Source organism: Mobula birostris, chromosome 26, assembly GCF_030028105.1.
Source record: "Mobula birostris isolate sMobBir1 chromosome 26, sMobBir1.hap1, whole genome shotgun sequence".
NCBI classification, from domain to species: Eukaryota; Metazoa; Chordata; class Chondrichthyes; order Myliobatiformes; family Myliobatidae; genus Mobula; species Mobula birostris.
In genome coordinates, this window is record NC_092395.1 from 33,120,797 (window position 1) to 33,140,859 (window position 20,063).

The 20,063-nt window shown below is 43.3% G+C and overlaps 1 protein-coding gene across 1 annotated transcript in view; it reads left to right on the forward strand.

Annotated features, from left to right (window-relative positions):
• Window positions 1-854: 854 nt before the first annotated feature.
• grin3bb (glutamate receptor, ionotropic, N-methyl-D-aspartate 3Bb) overlaps window positions 855-20,063 on the forward strand; it is a 102,867-nt gene continuing 83,658 nt past the window's right edge. The window contains exon 1 of the mRNA XM_072243868.1: window positions 855-1,283. Coding sequence (XP_072099969.1) covers window positions 855-1,283 — 429 coding nt within the window. The remainder of the gene's footprint in view (window positions 1,284-20,063) is intronic.

Here is a 20,063-nt window from a genome sequence, read left to right on the forward strand (position 1 = left end):
GGTGAGGGTGGGGGTGGGGGTGGGGGTGGGGGAGGGTTAAGGGGTTGGGGTGTAAAATCGCAGGGATCGGACGTAGAAGAGAAACTGGACTCAGGAGGCAACAATGGAAGTTGAGCTGCTGGGCGATTTATGCACGAACGGTGTTTCCCTCTCATGTCGGGGACCCCGAGGGTAGGAGAAGCTTCAGTCTCCGTCCCTTCCTTTCTCGATCCCCCCCTCCCCTGTCTTATTCCTCTTCCCCCACCCCCGCGTTGCTCAGCAAAGCACAGCCAGCGCACTCCTCTGGGTGCGGGTTTGCTCGGGAATCAATGCAGCACGACATCAAACCGCCTTAACCCAAGCCTACCGCCGCAGAATGGCAGCCTTCCCAATGGCTGTATCGCGTGCGGACTCCCCCCCCCCCGCCCCTTAATCCCACCCACCCGCAGCCCTGGCTTCTCATTCCCCAGCTCTCCAGTATCAGATACACTCCCTCTCATCCCTCGCCCAGCTTCTCCCAATTCTCAATTCCGAATCTCAATGCCTTCTCCATTTTTTTTTCAATTTTATCAACTTAGTTAATCTTTTAAACACTTTTTTTTGTATCGCTTTCCCCCTGTGTGTTACTGTCTTTCCCTTCGTCTGTCTTCCCCTCTCTCCCTCTGCCCCCCCCCCATTCATTCCTCGTCCTCCAAAACCATCAGTGACCGCATAACTTTAAAGCTCGCTCGCTCGCTCGTAGCAGGTTTGAAGCCCGGACTCAACCCCCACTGATCAGCCAATGACAATCTCAAGCCGCAGCAATGGTCTGGGTGTGAGCCGGAGCTTGCCCACTCCGTCCGGATCCCCCTCACCCCCTGGCCCGAGGTCTGGACATGGAGACCAGGGACAGACTGTGGCCTCTGCTCGGGGTCCTGCATGCCTTCCTGAGCCTCTGTCACCCTCACCCTGAACCCTGCCACATCCTCAGCCGGATCGGACACACGGTGCGCCTGGGAACCGTCCTGCCCACTCCGCGGAAAGCCGAGCTTCAACGGGCGCTGGTCGAAGCCACGGACTCGGCGCTCAGGGAGAACCTTTTGCCCTATAACCTGAGCCTGGAGATGATCCACAGCCAGACGTGGCAGCCCGATCCCCAGTCACTCCTGCAATCCGTCTGCCAGTCGGTGGTAGTCCGGGGAGTCGCGGCTGTACTGGCGTTCCCACAGTCCACGGAACAACTTACTCAGATGGATTTCTTATCTTCTTTCCTGGACATCCCGTTCATTAGTATAATGGAGCAAGGAGAAGCGCTAAGGACCGGGGTAAGTGGCGAGAAGTTGCCCAACTTCACGCGCACGCTTTGCTTCCTAATCGACCGGGTAGAAATATCGAAGTTATAATGTGTTAAAAGTGCAAGATCCAGTTGAGGTTACAGAGCAGGGTGGGGAGCAAACAGGTTTCGATAGCTTCGATGAAGCTTTTCGCGTTGAGTCTGTAGCAGTTTTGTGCAAAAACATCGCGCGTCGCACTCCTCCATCGCCCGGGAAATTATGACATTTCACGCAGCTTCCTTTTGAAACACTTTTGTTCAGTCCGCTCACCATCCCATGTACTCGCTGTGCACAAACGTTTTCTTTAGTGTGAAAGTATGTTAGAGGATAATAAATCGGGTGGTCTGCCCTGGACATCGAGATCTGTTGCACTCCCGAGGCTCGCTGAGTTTAATTCAGACCTTTCCAGAAGACATCGTCTCATTTCGGTTTGCAAATAGAATTACATGTTATTAACTTTGGGTAATTATATCTTAATCGACGAGTGATTTAAACGTGAGAGCCCGATTCCACCTACACGTTTACTGTAAATCAGTTCGTGGTCGGGTTAGACTGGAACCTACTACATGCGTAGGTGCGGGGTGTGGCGAGCGAAAAGCACGCATTAGTTTTAAGTAAATGAAACAGTTTCATATTGGCTGGTATAATAGATGGTTTCGCTGATACATTTTAAGCAAGTAGTGGATTTAAGGTAACACAGTGCTTGTTAAAATGAAAACTGCGTTTGTTGATCCGTTTACCTGAGCATTGGAGATGTAATTGAATTTTTGAAATTGAATTTCCTTACCTTTAAAATGACTTACTCCATCGCTTAACCAATGTTCCAGTAATTTTATTGGTAACTAAAGTAATCCGACAAGGCTCTTCATAAGGCTACGAGAGGCAAGGGGATTTATATATGGAGATATGTTCACAATTTTGGTTTGGATTTCCGATGCTCCGTAATTGATAGAAAGAAAATTAGATTGATGTCCCCAGCAAAGGTTATTGCGGTATATCACTTTTAACCCGATGGGGAGAAAGAGAGAGAAGGGAGGAGGATGTCAATCTCATGTGGCTACTTTGCGATCCAAGCCAAAAGCCCCCTTTGTTATTGGCAGTAGAGGAATGTTCACAGAGATTTAACACTCCGTATGTTACTGTTGCATCACATAACTTTTGACTTAATTTTTTTAGTATACAGCATCTCCCTTCGACAGAATCAGTGGGCAATTGTACAGCCCAACGTGTATTGTATCGGGAAAGCGTTGAATTTATTGATTTATTTATTGTAAGAGTTTGATTTCAGACAAGGTGACGGTAGCCACCAGATTTGCTGTCACTGTTCATTCCTTGGTCTTGAGTATTATGCTGCAAAAATTGATTGCGTGGGCTTCACGTATGAACCAACTAACTCCCTAGACTGGAATAATAGTGGTGGGGATTAGGCCGATCGTCTGCAAAAGATGGAGCCTATACAACATGGCATCTCTGGATATTTGAAGCCCCAGTCACTGCCACTGAGTGGAGGTTCAAACACCAATCTAGCAGAACATTCCCTAGAGCAGGGGTTCCCAACCTCGGGTCCATGGCATAAAAAAAGTTGGAAAACCCTGCCCTAGAGCCACTTCCCCACCCAGAAGGCACAGGACATGAACGCTATTTAACACATTTGCTGGGATGGCTACACTTAAAGACAGCTGGACATGAGCGCCATCGGAAATGACTCAGGTCCTGAAAGTAAAATTTTAGAAACTAGATCCCAAAGGTACTTAGCTAGGGGATAAAAAATAAATTTGTTCTCAAGTTCCTCTGCTCCTTTCCCTGAGTGTCAGTAGCCTTTTTGACTAGGGACATCACAGATAACCCTTATTTTTAATTTCCAAAAAAGCTCATTTCCCAGAAGGAGTCCTCACCTTAATTGTGGGAATCCCAATGTTTTTTACACCTCCTGCCCATCTCCAGCACAGTGAAATTTGGTTAACAGCTTTGAATCCATGAATGGATAACTTTTCATTCTAGCATCAATAAATATCACTAGAGTGAGCTTTGATGAACCAAGTAGTAATCATGCTAATTGGTACCACATGGAATTAACTAGATTTCTTTTAGGCAATAAAATATTGCAGCAGTAACACAGTACAGTGTGAGTGATAACTGACTGTGTGTTTAGTTTAGATATTTTATACTTCAGTATTTCACATGCTAATTATTAAAATGCCCTTTGGCTAGGATTCTGGTGCAGTCCTGGGGAAATGCCAGACAGTGTCATCATTGCAGTTGTGTAAAATGGAGCAGAACTATAACTCACACTGCAATCACTCCATGTGCTGGTCAAGTCTATTTGGTTTTATTTCTGTACTGCTCCATTCAGACGCAATGTGACTTAATAAACCATCCCATGATCATGGGCAATGGCCATCAGCTAATACCTTCTCATCAGGGCTCTGACAATGCATGCATTCAAAACTATCATTTATTTTCATACGTGGATTTGATCTAGCAGTGTTCCTGGTTTCTGGGGTGATCCTAGTGGACTGGAAAACCATAAGTGACCCATTACTATTTAAGAAAGGAGCGAGACAGAAAACATTGTTTGGACATCAAGGCTAACTCCTGTCACTGACAAAATGCAGCAATTCATTTTAAAATAATAGCAGGGCATTCAGAAAATAACAAGACTGTCATGCATAGTCAACATAGAATTATCAAAGGGAAATCATGAGTACCTGGATAATGCTATTTCATCTATTTATAGTGATCTTGATCCAGCTCTTACACATAACACTTCTAGTGGGAAACATTTAGTAGCAATGAATAAGATTTGAGAGCACTGAAGGCAATTGTAATCTTTTCACTACTATCCTAGCTGGGAATAGAAGATGGCATGAATAAACCTGCTCACTGTGGTCCTGATTGATTCTGTGTAATACTGATTAAAACTGGCTCTGAACATTTCTGTGAAGCTTTCAATGGCTTTGTGGCAAAGATTGAAATCACCTTAAAAGAGTGTCCATGCCTGATCAAATGATCATCAATTCTAGTTTCTGTATGCTCAGCAAAATTTGAGATTTTATTAGATTCTCATTTATTATGTCGCCCCTTATAAAGATTGTTAACTGTGGCTAACAGCGGCCAGCTGTTGTATATTGACCTGTGTAAACATTCACTTTGGCAGGCTCTTTGCCACTGCAAACCAGCTGGTAAATGATCAATTTCAGTTCCATCTACAGATGCTGGGATCTAGATAAAAATATATCACCTGCTGTCTGACTCACTAATTTCTCCCAACAGCTTGTGCTAAATTTCAGATTAAGTCTGTATTGGGTTTAGTTTATCAGATGTGGTGCTGGTGCACTGTCAGAAAAAAAAACAGGAAGTAGTAGTTTGGCCAGGATTCCCAATCCCATTTACTATCTAGTAGTTCCTACTGGAAATGAGAGCCAGTATAATTGGTTGAGAGTAGGGAGAGTATTCAGGATACGTCTTACACAGTAAACGGTAGGGCACTGAGGAGTGTGGTAGAGCAAGGGGATTTGGGAATACAGGTCCATAAAGTAGTGTCACGGGTAGATAGGGTCATAGAGAAAGCTTCTGGCACATTGGCCTTTATAAATCAAAGTACTGAATACAGAAGATAGGATGTTATGTTGAAGTTGTATAAGACATTGGTGAGGCCTATTTGAGTATTGTGAGCGGTTTTGGTCACCTACCTACAGGAAAGATGCAAATAAGGTTGAAAGAGTACAGAGAAAATTTACAAGGATGTTGCTGGGTCTGGATGACCCAAGTTACAAGGAAGGATTGAATAGGTAAGGACTTTATTCCTTAGAACATAGAAGATTGAGAGGAGATTTAACAGAGGTATACAAAATTATGAAGGGTATGGATAGGGTAAATGCAATCAGGTTTTTTTCCACTGAGGGACTGCAATTGGAGGTCATGGGTTAAAGGTGAAAGGTGAAGATTTTAAGGGGAACAGGAGGGGAAACTTCTTCACTCAGAGCTGTGAGAGTGGAACGAGCTGCCAGCACGTGGTGCGTGCAAGTTCAATTTCAATGTTTAAGAGAAGTTTGGATAGGTATGTAGATGGTAGGCTATGGTCCCAGTGCAGGTGGATGGGAGTAGGTAGTTTAAATAGTTTGACACAGACTAGATGGGCTGAAGGCCTGTTTCTGTGCTGTACTTTTCCGTGACTCTAAGATTAAACAGATGTGAGACCCATCATACTCTTTAAAATTGAAACTGATGAATGGCTAACAAATCTTTTCTAAGTGATTGTGAAATTGTAACGATGGTGTCAAAAGCCTTATTATTAATGCTGAGAGAAGAGCCTCAGATGGGAAATCAGATTTACTCAAATGCCATGCTGATAAAGTCAAAGGATTACAACCGATCCAGAATAGGCCAATTGACTCAACCAGTCCATGCCAATTTTATGTTCCTGTTGAGGCACCTCCCAAATTTCCTTATCTCCATCTAACCATATGATCCTCTATTCTTTTTTGCTTCATTTTTTGTCCAGTGCTCTCTTGTGTATAAGTACTACTTGCTTCAACCACCTTGTGTCCAAATTTAAATCTTTCTTTGGTGAAAGCATTACTTTTTGTGTGTATATGACTTGACGGGGTTGTGGTAAATGAATAAAAGAGCCTCGAAGTACAACACAGCAATCACTAAAGCTGTTCATTCATGTTTTCATTGGATTTTCTATCCAAATGTCAAATTGCTTGACAGGCTAATTGGGACATTCCTCAAAGCAAGGCTACATCTGTGAAGGAGGTACAAGCGTTTGGGGATGGGCTGGGGGAAGGATTATGCCGTGAAGAGGGAAGGAAAGGATATCATGATCTGAAAGGGAGATATGAAGCACTGGAGTTAGCAAGATTGTGGCGTGTGAATCTGATTATGACAGTGTTATGTATGCTGAGGGATGTCATTTAATTTCTTGAGTCTGGCCAAGTTTTCCATTCTGGGAGCAGAGTTGTAAATTTTAATGCCTAGTGGATCATCTGCCTCTGAATCAGAATCGGACTTAGATGATGTAAAATTTCTTGTTTTGTTGTTGCAGTATAGTGCAAAGATATAAAAATTACTTTAAATCACGACATAAATATTGCAAAAGAAAAATGAATAACAATATAGTGTTCATGGGTTCATCGACAATCCGGAAATCTGATTGCGGAAGGAAAGAAGCTGTTTGCAAATCACTGAGTAGGTCTTCAGGCTCCTGTACCATCTCCCTTGAGGTTAGTAATGAGAAAGGTCACGCCCAAGGTGGTGAAGGTCCATAGTGCTGGATGCCACCTTCTTGAGGCATTGCCTCCTGAAGATATTCTCGATGGTGGAGAGGGTTGTGCCCGTGATGGAGCTGACTGGATCTACAACCTCTGCAAAGTTTTGTGATGCACCTTACTAGGCTGCGATGCAACCATTGAGAATGCCCTCCATCATACATCTTCAGAAATTTGCAAGGGTCTTTGGGAATATAGCAAATCTCTTTAAACTCCTAACACAGTAGAGCTGCTAGCATGCCTTATTCATAATTGCATCAATGTAGGGTCCAAGATAGATACTCTGAGAAGTTAGTGCTCAGGAACTTGAAGCAGCTCACCCTTTCTATCACTAAATGAGGACTGCTGTGTGCTCTCCCAACTTCCCCTCCCCGAAGTCCACACTTAGTACTTTGGCCTTGCTGACACTGAGAGCTCCAGTTGGAACTCCCCCCAGCTTTACTTACCAAAAGCTACGTCTGACCCACTTTTCCCTTCTCCCTGGTACTCAGCTGGTGTTTCCTGAAGTGTATCTGTTCATTGCTGGAAGTGGCTGAAATTAATTCCACATTGAGACCGTTCTCCAGGGACAGAAGTTAATTTTATTGAAGGCTCAGACAAAGCTGAAATATAATAAAGCCACTAAGAAATGTAAGTGCTCAATGCCCTAAAGAGATTTTCCTCAATAACACGCTCTCCAGAGCAGGCTGATCAGAATCAGAATCAGAACGAGATTTAATATCACCAACATATGTCATGAAATTTGTTAACTTTGCGGCATCAGTATAATGAAATACATAAAATAAATAAGGAACTAGTGCTTTCCCGATGTTACTGCTGAATAAGCTCTTCTCAGGCTTCCAGCCAGGTGCAGGTATCAATTTTAACTGAAGTTTCAATAACAAACTCTGCCAGGGATGATGCTAGGACACGTCTATCCGGCAGTACTTATGCTCCTGCCATCCGTCCCTCCTGATTGGTTAGTGCTCATCCAATCAAGTTTCCATTGTCCCACTTTGTTTACAATCAAATTCCAGTGCTTCCTTAGAGCGAGACCTTCGTCTTTGTTAAAACTCTTTTCTTCTAGTTTTATTTCAATGGCTTCCTTCACTGGGTGGTTCCAAAAGCCATTGGCATGGCACAATAGTTTTGTAGATCAATCTCATGGCCATTGTGAATGCGGTGTTCTGCTACTGCTGATTACCGCTGAAGACAAAAGTCTTGCTCTCAGTAGGAACTAGAATTTGATTATAAACAAGGTGGGACAGTAGAAACCTGAGTGGATGAGAGCAACCAATCAGGAAAGACGGACAATGGGAGTATAAATACCACCAGACAAGACACGCTCTGGCATCATCCCTGATGAAGATGATGGAGTTTGTCTTCAAAACGTTGGTTAAAATTGATACTTGTACCCGACTGGAAGCCAAGAAGTGTTTATTCATGATAATTTTTTTAATGAATTACAGTAAATGTATATATATTAAAATAAGTAGTACAGAAACAGAAGTAAAAAAAAAGTAGTGTGGTAGTGTTCATGGGTTCAATGTCCATTTTGAAATTGGATGGCAGATTGCCTGCACCCCTGTTCTTTTTTTTAAAAAAGAGATGAAACCTACTCTTGCCTGGTGTTTCTCATGATGTTAGATGTTCCAAAGCTCCTTATAGCAAGTGAAGTATTTTTGAAGGGTAGAAGGTTTTGGCACAGAAAGATGCATAAATACTAAAGCAAATATCCGTTCGAACATTAGAGCTAATTTTGTTTTATATTAGCCCTATGCAATTTAAATGAGTTTCAAATCAAATAAAATTAAATATTAAATTGACATTAGTTCACTTTGCCTGATAGTCTACTCTTTCTTTAAAAGTTTCTTCCATCTTGTATAGATAACCTAAGTTTATTTTTAAAGAATATTTTTAAGATTTTAAACATCATCTGTCTTCCTCCTCTCTGAAGATTGGCACATCTTAAGAATGCCATTGTTAAATGGAAGTTACTCTTGATTATTGTGTTTGCTGAATGTATGACTTCAAATCAGGCTGGGATTCATGCAATGCCCTTTATGGTTCAACTGCGGCACACATGAAGAATGGTTATTTGCATCAGCTGCCAGAAGGAGGCTGAGTACGAGGGAGAATAAGTCATCTGGAGAAGAGGGAGACATATTATGGTAACAAATCTGATCAATTAAAGTATATAAAATCAACTTTCATTATACATTTAAAAATATTGCAGTCTTGGAGAGGACTGTGTTTATCTGATGATGTCACATCTGAGGGAATTTATGTCCTTGTCACCAGCCTCTGACTATCAGACCAGATGTTGTATTTGTTAGAATTCTGTAGTACTGACTGGTTGAACTAAATGCAAAAGGAAATAATCCAAAATCCAAGCAATGTTTAAAGTATATTTTCTTCCATCCTTTCCCCACATGGTCTTTCTAATTCAGAGACTATAATTGCCCAACTAAGATCGATACAGACATCATAATGCGTGTGGTTGGACGGAAGGTTTATTCCCATCCATCACTTTCTGTATGTAATAAAAGAAATTAAGTGTCATGGATGTTGCTTTTGAGTTAGACGACTGGTTTATGTGATATTAGGAGAAAGAGAATTTATGTCTTTGGTCGAGACTAGTTTCCTACATGTTTCTGCCGCAGGATTTCATTGTTAGATTGTATGTACAAAATAAGTTAAAGCATTTAATTTGACACTCAGTGTCCACCTGTACACCTGTTCATTAATACAAACATCTAATCAGCCAGTCGTGTGCTGGCAACTTAACGCATAAAAGCATGCAGGCCTGGCCAAGGGGTTCAGTTCAGTTCAAATATCAGAGTGGAGAAGAAACGTGATCTAAGTGACTTTGACCGCGGAATGGTTGCTGGTGCCAGGCGGGATGGTTAGAGCGTCTCAGAAACCGCTAATCCCCTGGGATTTTCATGCACAACAGACTCTAGAGCATTTAGAGCATGGTATGAAAAACAAAGACATCCAGGGGTTGGCAGCTCTGTGGGTGAAAATGCTTTGTTAATGAGAGAGGTCAGAGGAGAATGGCCAGACTGGTTCAAGCTGACGGGAAAGCGACAGTAACTCAAATAACCACGTGTTACAACAGTGGTGTGCAGAAGAGAACTTCTGGATGCACAATATGTTGAACCTTGAAGTGGATGAGCTACAGCATCAGAAGACCACGAACATACACTCAGTGGCCACTTTATTTGGTATAGGAGGCACATGATAAAGTGGCCATGGAGTGTATTTCCAGCTATCAGATTTTCTTTCCTTGAATGATCCCAATTTGTAATTACATTTAGATGCCTAAAAGTGTATAATTGAATGTTATTTTCCTTTAAGCTTTTATAGGCCAGTGTTACTTTTCAATTATAATTATTCCAATGGATGTGTTGTAGCTTAGTAAAGGCCGTGATTTTAGCTTTCTTGTCTATTAGGTGTGTGCTCCATGAGATTCTTTTCAAATCTTTTTATTATTATTATCCAAAATTTACAAGAGTACATCGAAGTAAACAACACTTACAATGTCTCAAGAAAAAAAACATTATTACAAAGATAGAAAAAATTTTTGGTGATGAAAAAAAGAAAAGAAATCCCCTACTAAGCAAGAAAAAGTGAGGGAAAAAACCCATTAGGTGTTCAATCCTGGAGCCATGTGTCATACAAAAGCTTCTAAAGATAAACATCAAACCACCAGCAGTGCTCCATAAGATTCTATCACCATGCCAAACTCCACAGAGCAAGCACAGATATTTGCATAAGATTGTAAGATCAGAAGATATAGGAGCAGGCTCTTCAAGTCTACTCTGTCATTTAATCAGGGCTGGTCTTTTTATTTTCAACCCCCTCCCTGTAACCCTTCACCCCTTTGCCAATCAAGAACCAGTCAGTCTCTGCCTCATATGCACCCAATGATATGATTCCACGGCTTCCTATAGAAATAAATTCCACAGATTCACTGCCTTCTGGCTGAAAAAAGTTCCTTCTCACCTCAGCTTTAAGAGTATGGTTGTTCATTCTGAGGCTGTGTCCTCGGATCATCGGCTCTGACACTGATGGAAGCATTCTCTCTGGATTCACTCTATTCAGGTCTTTCTGTATTGGGTAGGTTTCAATGAGATCCACCTTATCCTTCTGAATTCCATCACCTTCTCCTCAGATGTTAACCCTTTCATTCCAGTATCATTCCTGTGAACCTCCTCTGGACACTCTCCAGAGCCCAAACTTGCTCCCATTGTTTCAAGTATGATTTGATCAATGCCTTGTAAAGCCTTATCCTTTCTTTTATATTCTAATCCTCTCAAAATAAATGTTAACATTGCATTTACCTTCTTTACTACTGACTCTACCTGCAAACTAGCCTTAAGGAAATCTTTGCCCCTCCATTTCTGAATTAACTCCTCATTTGGAAAATCACCTAACCCCACACTTCCCTATGCTATATTCTATCTGCTCATTCTTTGCCTTCTTTCCCAGCCTGTCCATGTCCCTCTCCAAACTCCCTGGCTCCCTCCACAACACCTCTTCCCCTTGTCCTATCTTTGTATTGCCTGCAGACTTGGCCAGAATACCAACAGTTCCTTCATCCAGATCATTAATATATATAAAGTGAAAACCTGTGGTCCCAACACTAACCCTGCTGAACTCCACTAGGGAATTCCCATGGGGGGGGGGTGTGATTTGTTTTGTCACCGCCCCTCTCTGTCTTCTTCTAGTCAACCAGACTTCTATCCATGCTAGTACCTTGCCTCTAATATCATGGGCTCTGGGCTCTTGTCTTGTTTAGGAACCTCATGTGCAGCATATTCTCAAAGGCCTTTTGAGCTCTCTGATAATCCAAGCAAATAACATTTCATTGTCTGTCCTTCGTCTAATGCTGCTAGTTACTTCTTTAAAGAATTCTAACACATTTGTCAGGCAACATCTCCCTTTAATGAAACCATGCTGACATTATCCTATTTTATCACGTACTTCGAAGTACTTCAAAATTTCATCCGTAATAATGGGCTCTGAAACCTTACCAATCACTGAGTTCAGGTTAACTGGCCTAAAAATTTCCTGTCTTTTTCTCCTTTCCTTCATAAACAGGGGCCTCACTTCTGCAGTCTTCCAGTCTTCTGGGTCTCTTCTTGACTTCAGTGATTCTTGGAAGATTATGAAGGAGATTGATGCTTAACACAGCTCTTTTCCCATTAGATCAATTACTTTCATCTAAGATTTCTCAGGTCTGGGAACTATTCAGTGTGCAAAAGGGTAAATCTGGAGCTAAGCTATCTCACCACATTGACATTTCCAGTGCAGAGCAGTGCCAAGAATGTCCATACTGGAGTAGCTAGCAGCCGACCTACAAATTAATGCATTAATCAAACAATCTGATTTATTTATTGAACCAAATTGGCTGGTGGGAATCCAAAATGATTTTGTACATAGTGACCTTGGCTAGTTTAGATATTGGATAGCTGAGTCTGACACATAGGATGACTAGGTTCAGATTTCCATTGTTAAACCTTCTTTGCTTGAAGCCATCTCAATGTAAGAGATAAAAAAGATAACGAACACCTCTACTATATTCTACTACTTTATTAGCTAATTATCTGGATTGAGGATGACTTACTTCCATTACAGGTTTTTGGTTTCTAAGGTAGTAAATGAGGCCAATGTGTGAACTGCAGACAGTTAAATACATGGGGCAGGAGTGTCTGACAGGATGGGCAGTTGGTAGTTTGTGAGGTGGCCTGCTTTTCCTAGCAATTTTGCATGCACCTGATGTATGGATTCAAAGTTCTCAGTCATTTCGAATGCTTCTTCTGCACCTAGAGCAATTGTAGTCATGCAAGTGCGTGAAGGTCAGCCTGTGAGAACAGCGGGAGAGTTTGAGAAGCAAGCAGGCTGAGAAAGGGAAGGTCATTTCTTCGGCAGTTTGAACAGGGCACGACTGCGCAAGCGTGTGAAGGTCGGCCTGTGAGAACAGCAGGAGAGTTTAAAAAGCCAGCAGATTAATGGAGCGGGCGACGGAGTAGTGGGAGACAGAGTAGGAAGGCTTTGGCTCAAGAGGCTGAGGACGAGCTTGCTCCCAGTGAGGTAAGGCCAGGTAAGCTCCTTTAATTAATCTAATTAACTTAGGAGTAGGTAATGGAGGCAGCAGTTAGGACAGTCGAGTGCTCCGTATGCAGTATGTGGGAAGTCAGGGGGAGCACAATTGTTCCTGATATATGAGAGGCAGGGTTTTAGGATTATATGGGAGGCAGGGTTTGAGGGTTGGCACAACATTGTGAGCTGAAGGACCTGTACTGTGCTGTACTATTCTATGTTCTATGTTCTAGTCTAGGGACTTCCAAGGCTGAATGGCAATATTACGTTTCTGCAAAAGTCTTTGTGTGAACCCCTGAGTCTTTTCCTCTGTATGCCTGCTAATCTCTTCCCATGGCAGGACTTTCTTCTTAGAGAGTTTGATATTGAGGATGAAAGTACACAGCCTGAGCAAAATAACTAACTGTGACTAGGGTCTCGTATTGGGAATGTTGGCCTATGACACTTATATTGTGTTGCTAATTTTTCCAGTGAATATGGAGTATCTTACAGAGACTGTGATGGTACCTTTCCAGTGCCTTGAAGTGACTGCTGCAAGTAGTGCAGGTCTCAGAAATATATGAGAGCAGGGGAAGTGGAGGGAGCATCTCTTCTGATCAGTACGCTATAAGCTTTGTGCTAAGTTTGAGGTCTCGTTCTTCAAATGGTCCTTTGCTCAAGGCACCAAAGATTGTACTGTTGCATTGAAACTGGTGATGAATTTCATTGTTGATGTCTCCCTGTGCCCTGAATAAACTCCTCACTCTTCAGGGTCTCACCATGATTTGTGGCAGTGTGATGCAGCAGGATCAAGTTAGTAGATGACTTTATCTTGTTGATGGCGTCTTGTGAATGAGTCAGTGATGAATTGGAGCTTTGCCGCTCAAAGCGTGAAACTACAAACATCGGCTGCTCATTGCAGCTTGGCAGCCAAGGCTCAATGAAGTTAGTTCTGGAGTATAGTTACAGTATAGTGTTCTCCATTACATCTGAAGATCAGTTCTAATATCATGACTGGTGTTTCTCCCAGCACTCTGCTTTTGGAGATATCACACAGTGAAGGTGGTGCCTACTGTGTCTGTAGATCAGGGGGTCCCAACCTTTTTTATGCCATGGACCAATACCATTAAGCAAAGAGTCTGTGGACCGCAGGTTAGGTACTCCTGCTCTAGACAGACACAATTCAGATCTTTAGCTACTGGGAGAAGATGGTTGAGGAGAACTCTGGTGTTGGTAGATCATAGAGAGTTACTTCTGGAGTTACCATAATATCTGGAGTAGGCATCTCTGAAGTTCTTCTATAAATCTTCCACTTCCTAGACGTGGAGAGTACGATTGTGGATTTGTGGCTGAAGCTCTTTGCCGTTAATTTTTACAATTTCAGGGGCAACACCATCCTTGTGTAACAACCATCTCGTTTTGTCAGAAAAATTGGCAACAGTCCTGGTGCATCTCCATACCAGCAATCAGAGCGAGGAGTCAATAAAACATCCAAGGACCTTTGGCTCATATGGGAGACTGAGGAAATGATACATAGGAGCTACAGGGAGTAGTCACCCCTAGGTTGGAGGAGGCAGGTAACTGGGCAACTGTCAGGAGATGAAAAGGAAATGGGCATGCAGTGCAGAAGACCTGAGTGGCAGTTCCCCTCAATAATATGTTTACCACTTTGGATATTTTGAGGGGGACAACCTACTGGGGGGGGGGGGGGGAGGGAGCTGTAGCAACTGGGTCTCTGGCACTGAGTCTGGTCCTGTGGCTCAGAAGGGAATGGAGATGAAGAGGACTGCAGTGGTGATAGGAGATTCCATAGTCAGAGGAATAGAGACTAGATCTGTGGGCATGACAGAGACACCTGGATAGTATGTTGCCTCCAAAGTGACAGGGTCAGGGATGTCTCAGATCGGGTCCATGGCATTCTAAAGAGGGAGGGTAAGCAGCTAGAAGCCTTCGTACATATTGGCACCAATGATATAGGTAGGAAAGGTGAGGAGGTCCTGAAGAGAAGATTTTATGGAGCTAGGTAGAAAGATGAAAAATAGGAACTCCAGGGTAGAAATCTCTGGTTTGTTGGCTGTGCTTTCTTGCAAGGGCAAGAGTAGGATGATTTGGCAACTGGTTCACATTAATGGACCATTGGAATCTCTTCTGGAGAAGGTATGACCTGTACAAAAAGGATGGGTTACACCTGAACCCGAGGGGAACCAAAATCCTTGCAAGCAGATTTGCAAGAGGTGTTCAAGAGGGTTTAAACTAATTTGACAGGGGGATAGGTTCCAGAGTGGTAGTGCTGAGGATGAGGTAGTGGTTTACAAACTGAGGCAGTGTGTAGTGAGACTGCTAACGAGGAAAGGCCGATGAATGGGCAAAATTGCAGTCAACAGGATGGGTTGCAATGTAAAATGTGGACAAAATCAAAAAGGGTGAACACGGGAGTGAAGGTGTTATATTTGAATGTGGGCAGTATATGGAAAAAGGTAAATGAACGTAGCACGATTACAGATTAGCTTGTATGACATTGCGAGCATCACTGAATCATGACTGAAAGAAGATTATAGCTGGAAGCTTAACGTCCAAGGATACACATTGTATTGGAAGGACTGGCAGGTAGGCGGAGGGGAAGGGATGGCTCCGTTGGTGAAACAATTAAATCCAGTCATTAGAAAGAGGTGACATAAGGTCAGAAGGCATAGAATCATTGTGCAAGAAACTGCAAGGGTAAAGAGACCCTGATGGGAGTTATATACAGACTTCCAAACAGTAGTAGTTGTGGTCTACAGATTACAATGGGAGATAGAAAATGCATGTCAAAAGGGCAATGATACGATAGTCATGGGGGATTTCAATATGCAGGTAGATTGGGAAAATCAGGTTGCTGCTGGATCCCAAGAGGGGGAAATTCTAGAATGCCTATGAGATGTCTTTTTAGGAAGCTCATGGTTGAGCCTACTAGGGGATCAGCTATTCTGGATTAGCTGTTGAGCAAGCAGAATTGATTAAAGAATCTTAAGGGAAGGGAGCCCTTAGGGTCTAGTGATCATAATATTATAGAATTCACCCTGCAATTTGAGAAGGAGAAGCTAAAGTCAGATGTATCAGTATCATAGTGGAGTAAAGGGAATTACAGAGGATTGAGAGAGGAGCTGTCTAAAATTGATTGGAAGGGAACACTGGCAGGAATAATGGCAGAACAGCAATGGCTGGAATTTCTGGGAGCAATTCAGAAGATGCAGGACCAGATGGGCTACAACCCAAGGTCCTGAAAGAGGTGGCTGCAGAGATTGTAGAGATTGATCTTTCAACAATCTGGCATTCTGGCATAGTTCTCGAGGAATGTAAATTTGCAAATGTCACTCCAAAAAGAGAGAGGGACAGAAGAAAGGAAACTATAGGCCAGGTAGTCTGGCCTCAGTCATTGCAAAGATGATGGAGTCGATTGTTATGGATGTGGTTTTGGGATAACTGGAGGCTCATGATAAAATAGGCCGTAGTCAGCATGGTTTCCTTAAGGGAAAATCTTGCCTGACAAATCTAAATTTATGTTATATGTCAATGATTTGGGTGATGGAATTGATAGCTTTGTGGTCATTTTTGTGGACAATAAGAAGGTAAGTGGAGGGGTAGGTAGTTTTGAGGGAGCACAGTGGCCACAGAAGGATTTAGGCAGATTAGGAGAATTGGCAAAGAAGTGGCAGGTGTTGGGAAGGGTGTGGTCATGCACTTTTGTAGAAGAAATAAAAGTGTCAACAACTTTCTCAATGGAGAAACAATTCAAAAGTCTGAGGTGCAAAGGGTCTTGGGAGTCCTTGTGCAGAATTCCTTAAAGACTAATTTGTAGGTTGAGTCGGTGGTGAGGAAGGCAAATGCAATGTTTGCATTCATTTCAAGAGGACTAGTATATAAAATCAAGGATGTAATGTTGAGGCTTTATAAAGTACTGGTGAGGCCTCATTTAGAGTTTTGGGCCCCTTATTGAAGAAAAGATGTGCTTACATTGGAGAAGGTTTAAAGAAGGTTCACGAAAATGATTCCAGGATTGAAAAGCTTATTGTATAAGGAGTGTTTGATGGCTCTGGGCCTCTAGTCACTGGATTTCAGAAGAATGAGGGGTGACTTCATAGAAACCTATCAAATGTTGAAAGGTCTCAACAGAGTGGATGTGGGGAGGATGTTTCCTCTGGTGGGCAAGTCTAAGCCCAGAGGACACAGCTTCAGAACAAGGGGAAGTCCATTTAGAATGGAGATGAGGAGGAATTTCTTTAGCCAGAGAGTGGTGAATCTGTGGGTTTTGTTACCAAAAGCAGCTATGGAGGCCAAGTCTTTGGGGATTTTTAAGGCAGAGGCAGGAGATTGGTGCTGAGAGGGACAGATACCAATGGATGTTAGACTGAAATCTGCCTAATCTGTGGCAACATCTTCATCAACCTCACTGCAAAACACTCGTGTCAATAGAAACACTGCCACAAGGAAGTCAATGTTGGAGTTATCACTGATCCCACCAAGGCAGCTATTCGCTGCCAATGCTTCACACACGATTTGTTAACCCCTAGCTTGCAGGAGGCATAAAGCAATTACAGTTACAGGCTGGAACTGCCGTAAGTCTACCACTATTGGGACCTGTGAAAAGACTCTGGTCCTTTCTACCAAGAACAGCCAACTAGGAGGTTGAAGACTAATTCATCACAAACAGAAGCTCCATCTTTCCCCATGGAAAAGAAAAGCCCACAGCAACCTGAAGGTAGAAATCCAACTGCAAATCTATGACCTAAAGAACATTTGGTGGATAGAGGGAACACAGAAGGTGTATAAATTACTGACAGATATGACATCTGCTGGTTCTTCAGCACAGTTAAAGCCATCTACATCACAAACACACAAGGGCCTACCTCAATGAATGCCATAAAGTAGATGAGTTAATCAGAGATTGAGATTTAACGAATGCCCACTGCAAGGTTTACTTCAGCGACCTCAACTACAAAAGACCTCTGTCCTTGATATGGACACCCTTGACTATCCCAAGGAGCCTGTCCAGGCCTGCTTTACAGACACTCTTAACTAACTGGATGCCAACAAGACCATATTCAATTATTCTGTTAAAGAATAAATTGTCAGAGTGTAGATAGTCCCAAGGGCAGTCTAATGAAGAAGATGATTAATTGTTGGTTATGTGGTGCAAAAGTATTAAGATGGATAGCAATAAGACTGAGACAGTATACAGCCAACAAAGGTAAATGTGTGGGTTTTAGAAGCATAACAAAATAAAGCAAGTCACTTTTCTGAATCGATTTACATATATGATATGGAGCTGTGGGATATTACATATAAACTTAAAAGGTTTTTGGAAAGCATTATATAATTGGATTTCAGAGAGATCTACTTAGTGAAAAGTAAATGTGTATGCATTTTTGGGCAGACTTGAAGGATCGACTAGATGATCTTTTGCATGTGGATTAGGTACTTAAACTGTAGGGTAGGTTGAAAATTGGTGATTTGAAAAGATTTACAAAAAACCCCCCACAGAAAATAGTCTATTTATCCAAAGTGTTTTAGGCTCTGTATTAGCTTCTTAACACCCATCTTCATCTGACAATAGCATCTCTTTCCACTCCTTCTCCCTCAGGATCCCAACTTTCCCAGAAATGAAACATAGAACATAAAGCAGTACAGTATAGCACAAGCCATTAGGCCTACAATGTTGTGCTGACCTTTTTACCTACTCCGGCATCAATGTAATGTTTCCCTCCTGCATGGCTCCCTATTTTTCTTTCATCCAGGTGCATATCTAAGAGACGCTTAAATGTCCCTAGTGTGTCTGCCTCCCCACCACCCCTGGTAGCACATTCCATGCATCCATCACTCTTTGTGAGATAAAACAAAACCACCTCTGCCATCTCCTATACTGTATTAAAAAAATGCCACGAGCCTCAACTATTGCACACAAGAAACAAATTATATTTTTTGTTGTTAGTCATAGAGAACCACAGCACAGAAGTAGGTCCTTTGGCCCATCTAATCCATTCTACCTAGTCCCATTGACCTGCTACAGGACCATAGCCCTCCATACCCTTCCCACCCATGTACTCACCTAAACTTTTCTTACCACTTTCGTTGGTAGCTTGTTCCACATCCCCCTGAGTGAAGAAGTTTCCCCTCATGTTCCCCTAAACAATTGACCTTTCCCCTAACCTATGACCTCTAGTTCTAATCTCACCCAACTTCAGTGGGAAAAAGCTGCTTGCATTACCCTATTTATATCCCTCATAATTTTGTATAGCTCTATCAAATCTGTTGTCATTCTCCTACGCTTCAGGAAATAAAGACCGAGGCTATTCAACCTTTTCCCTATAACTGTCACATTGGTGGGGGCATTGGGAGCAAGGGTGGTCCCAAATGCAAGACACATCTTGAAAGGTTAATTAAATTTAGGTTATTGTTTGAAACCAGGAGAGCAAGGCAGGAGTAGGAATAGCGGACTGAGGACTACGACTAGGCTGGGACCAAGGGTCTGGGCTAGGACTCGGAATCGGCTCCGAGAACTAGAGGAGACATGAAGAGGCTAGGTTATGGACTCCGAGCCCGAGACTGGGCAAGGACCCAGTACCTGGGTCTTGCTTTGGGCTCGACCCCAGAACCAAGCATGGACATGACATGGGCTAGGGAGAGGAGGAACATGGAAAACAGAGCCTCAGTCTCGAGAGAGCAGGTACACGGAACCATGGACACATACACAGAACACAGAGTCGGGACTCCTCCTTGGGTACAGGACGTAAGGCTGGGACACATACACAGAACACAGAGTCGGGACTCCTCCTTGGGTACAGGACATAGGGCCGGGGCTCATGACCCTCCACGGGGCAATGGCAAGACGGCCTGACTTACCCCACGGAGGCGAGGACAAGACAAGACAGAACATGACCCCCCACGGGGCAACGGCAAGACGGCCTGACCTACCCCACGGAGGCCAGGACAAGACACGACAAGACATGACCCCCCACGAGGCAACGGCAAGAGGGCCTGACTTACCCCCATGGAGGTGAGGCCAAGACAAGACAAGACATGATTCCCCTCGGGGCAACGGCAAGACGGCCAGACTTACCCCCACGGAGGCGAGGACCAGACAAGACAAGACATGACCCCCCGCGGAGGAACGGCAAGACAATCGACTTACCCCCCGGAGGCGAGGACAAGACAAGACAAGACCGACACGAATGAACACCAGACAGTACCCATCTAGCTCCGGCGATGGAACTAGACTGAAGTGCAGGTGGGGGCTGCAGATGAGGGCTAGAGGCGAGAGGGGCAGAGAAGGGATTCAGACAAGGGGGTAGGACAGGAATCACAGACCGCCAGGGCCAGGACTTGACTCGGAACTGGGAAGCTGCCAGGGTCAGGACTTGACTTGGTGCTTGAATGCTGCCAGGGCCAGGACTCG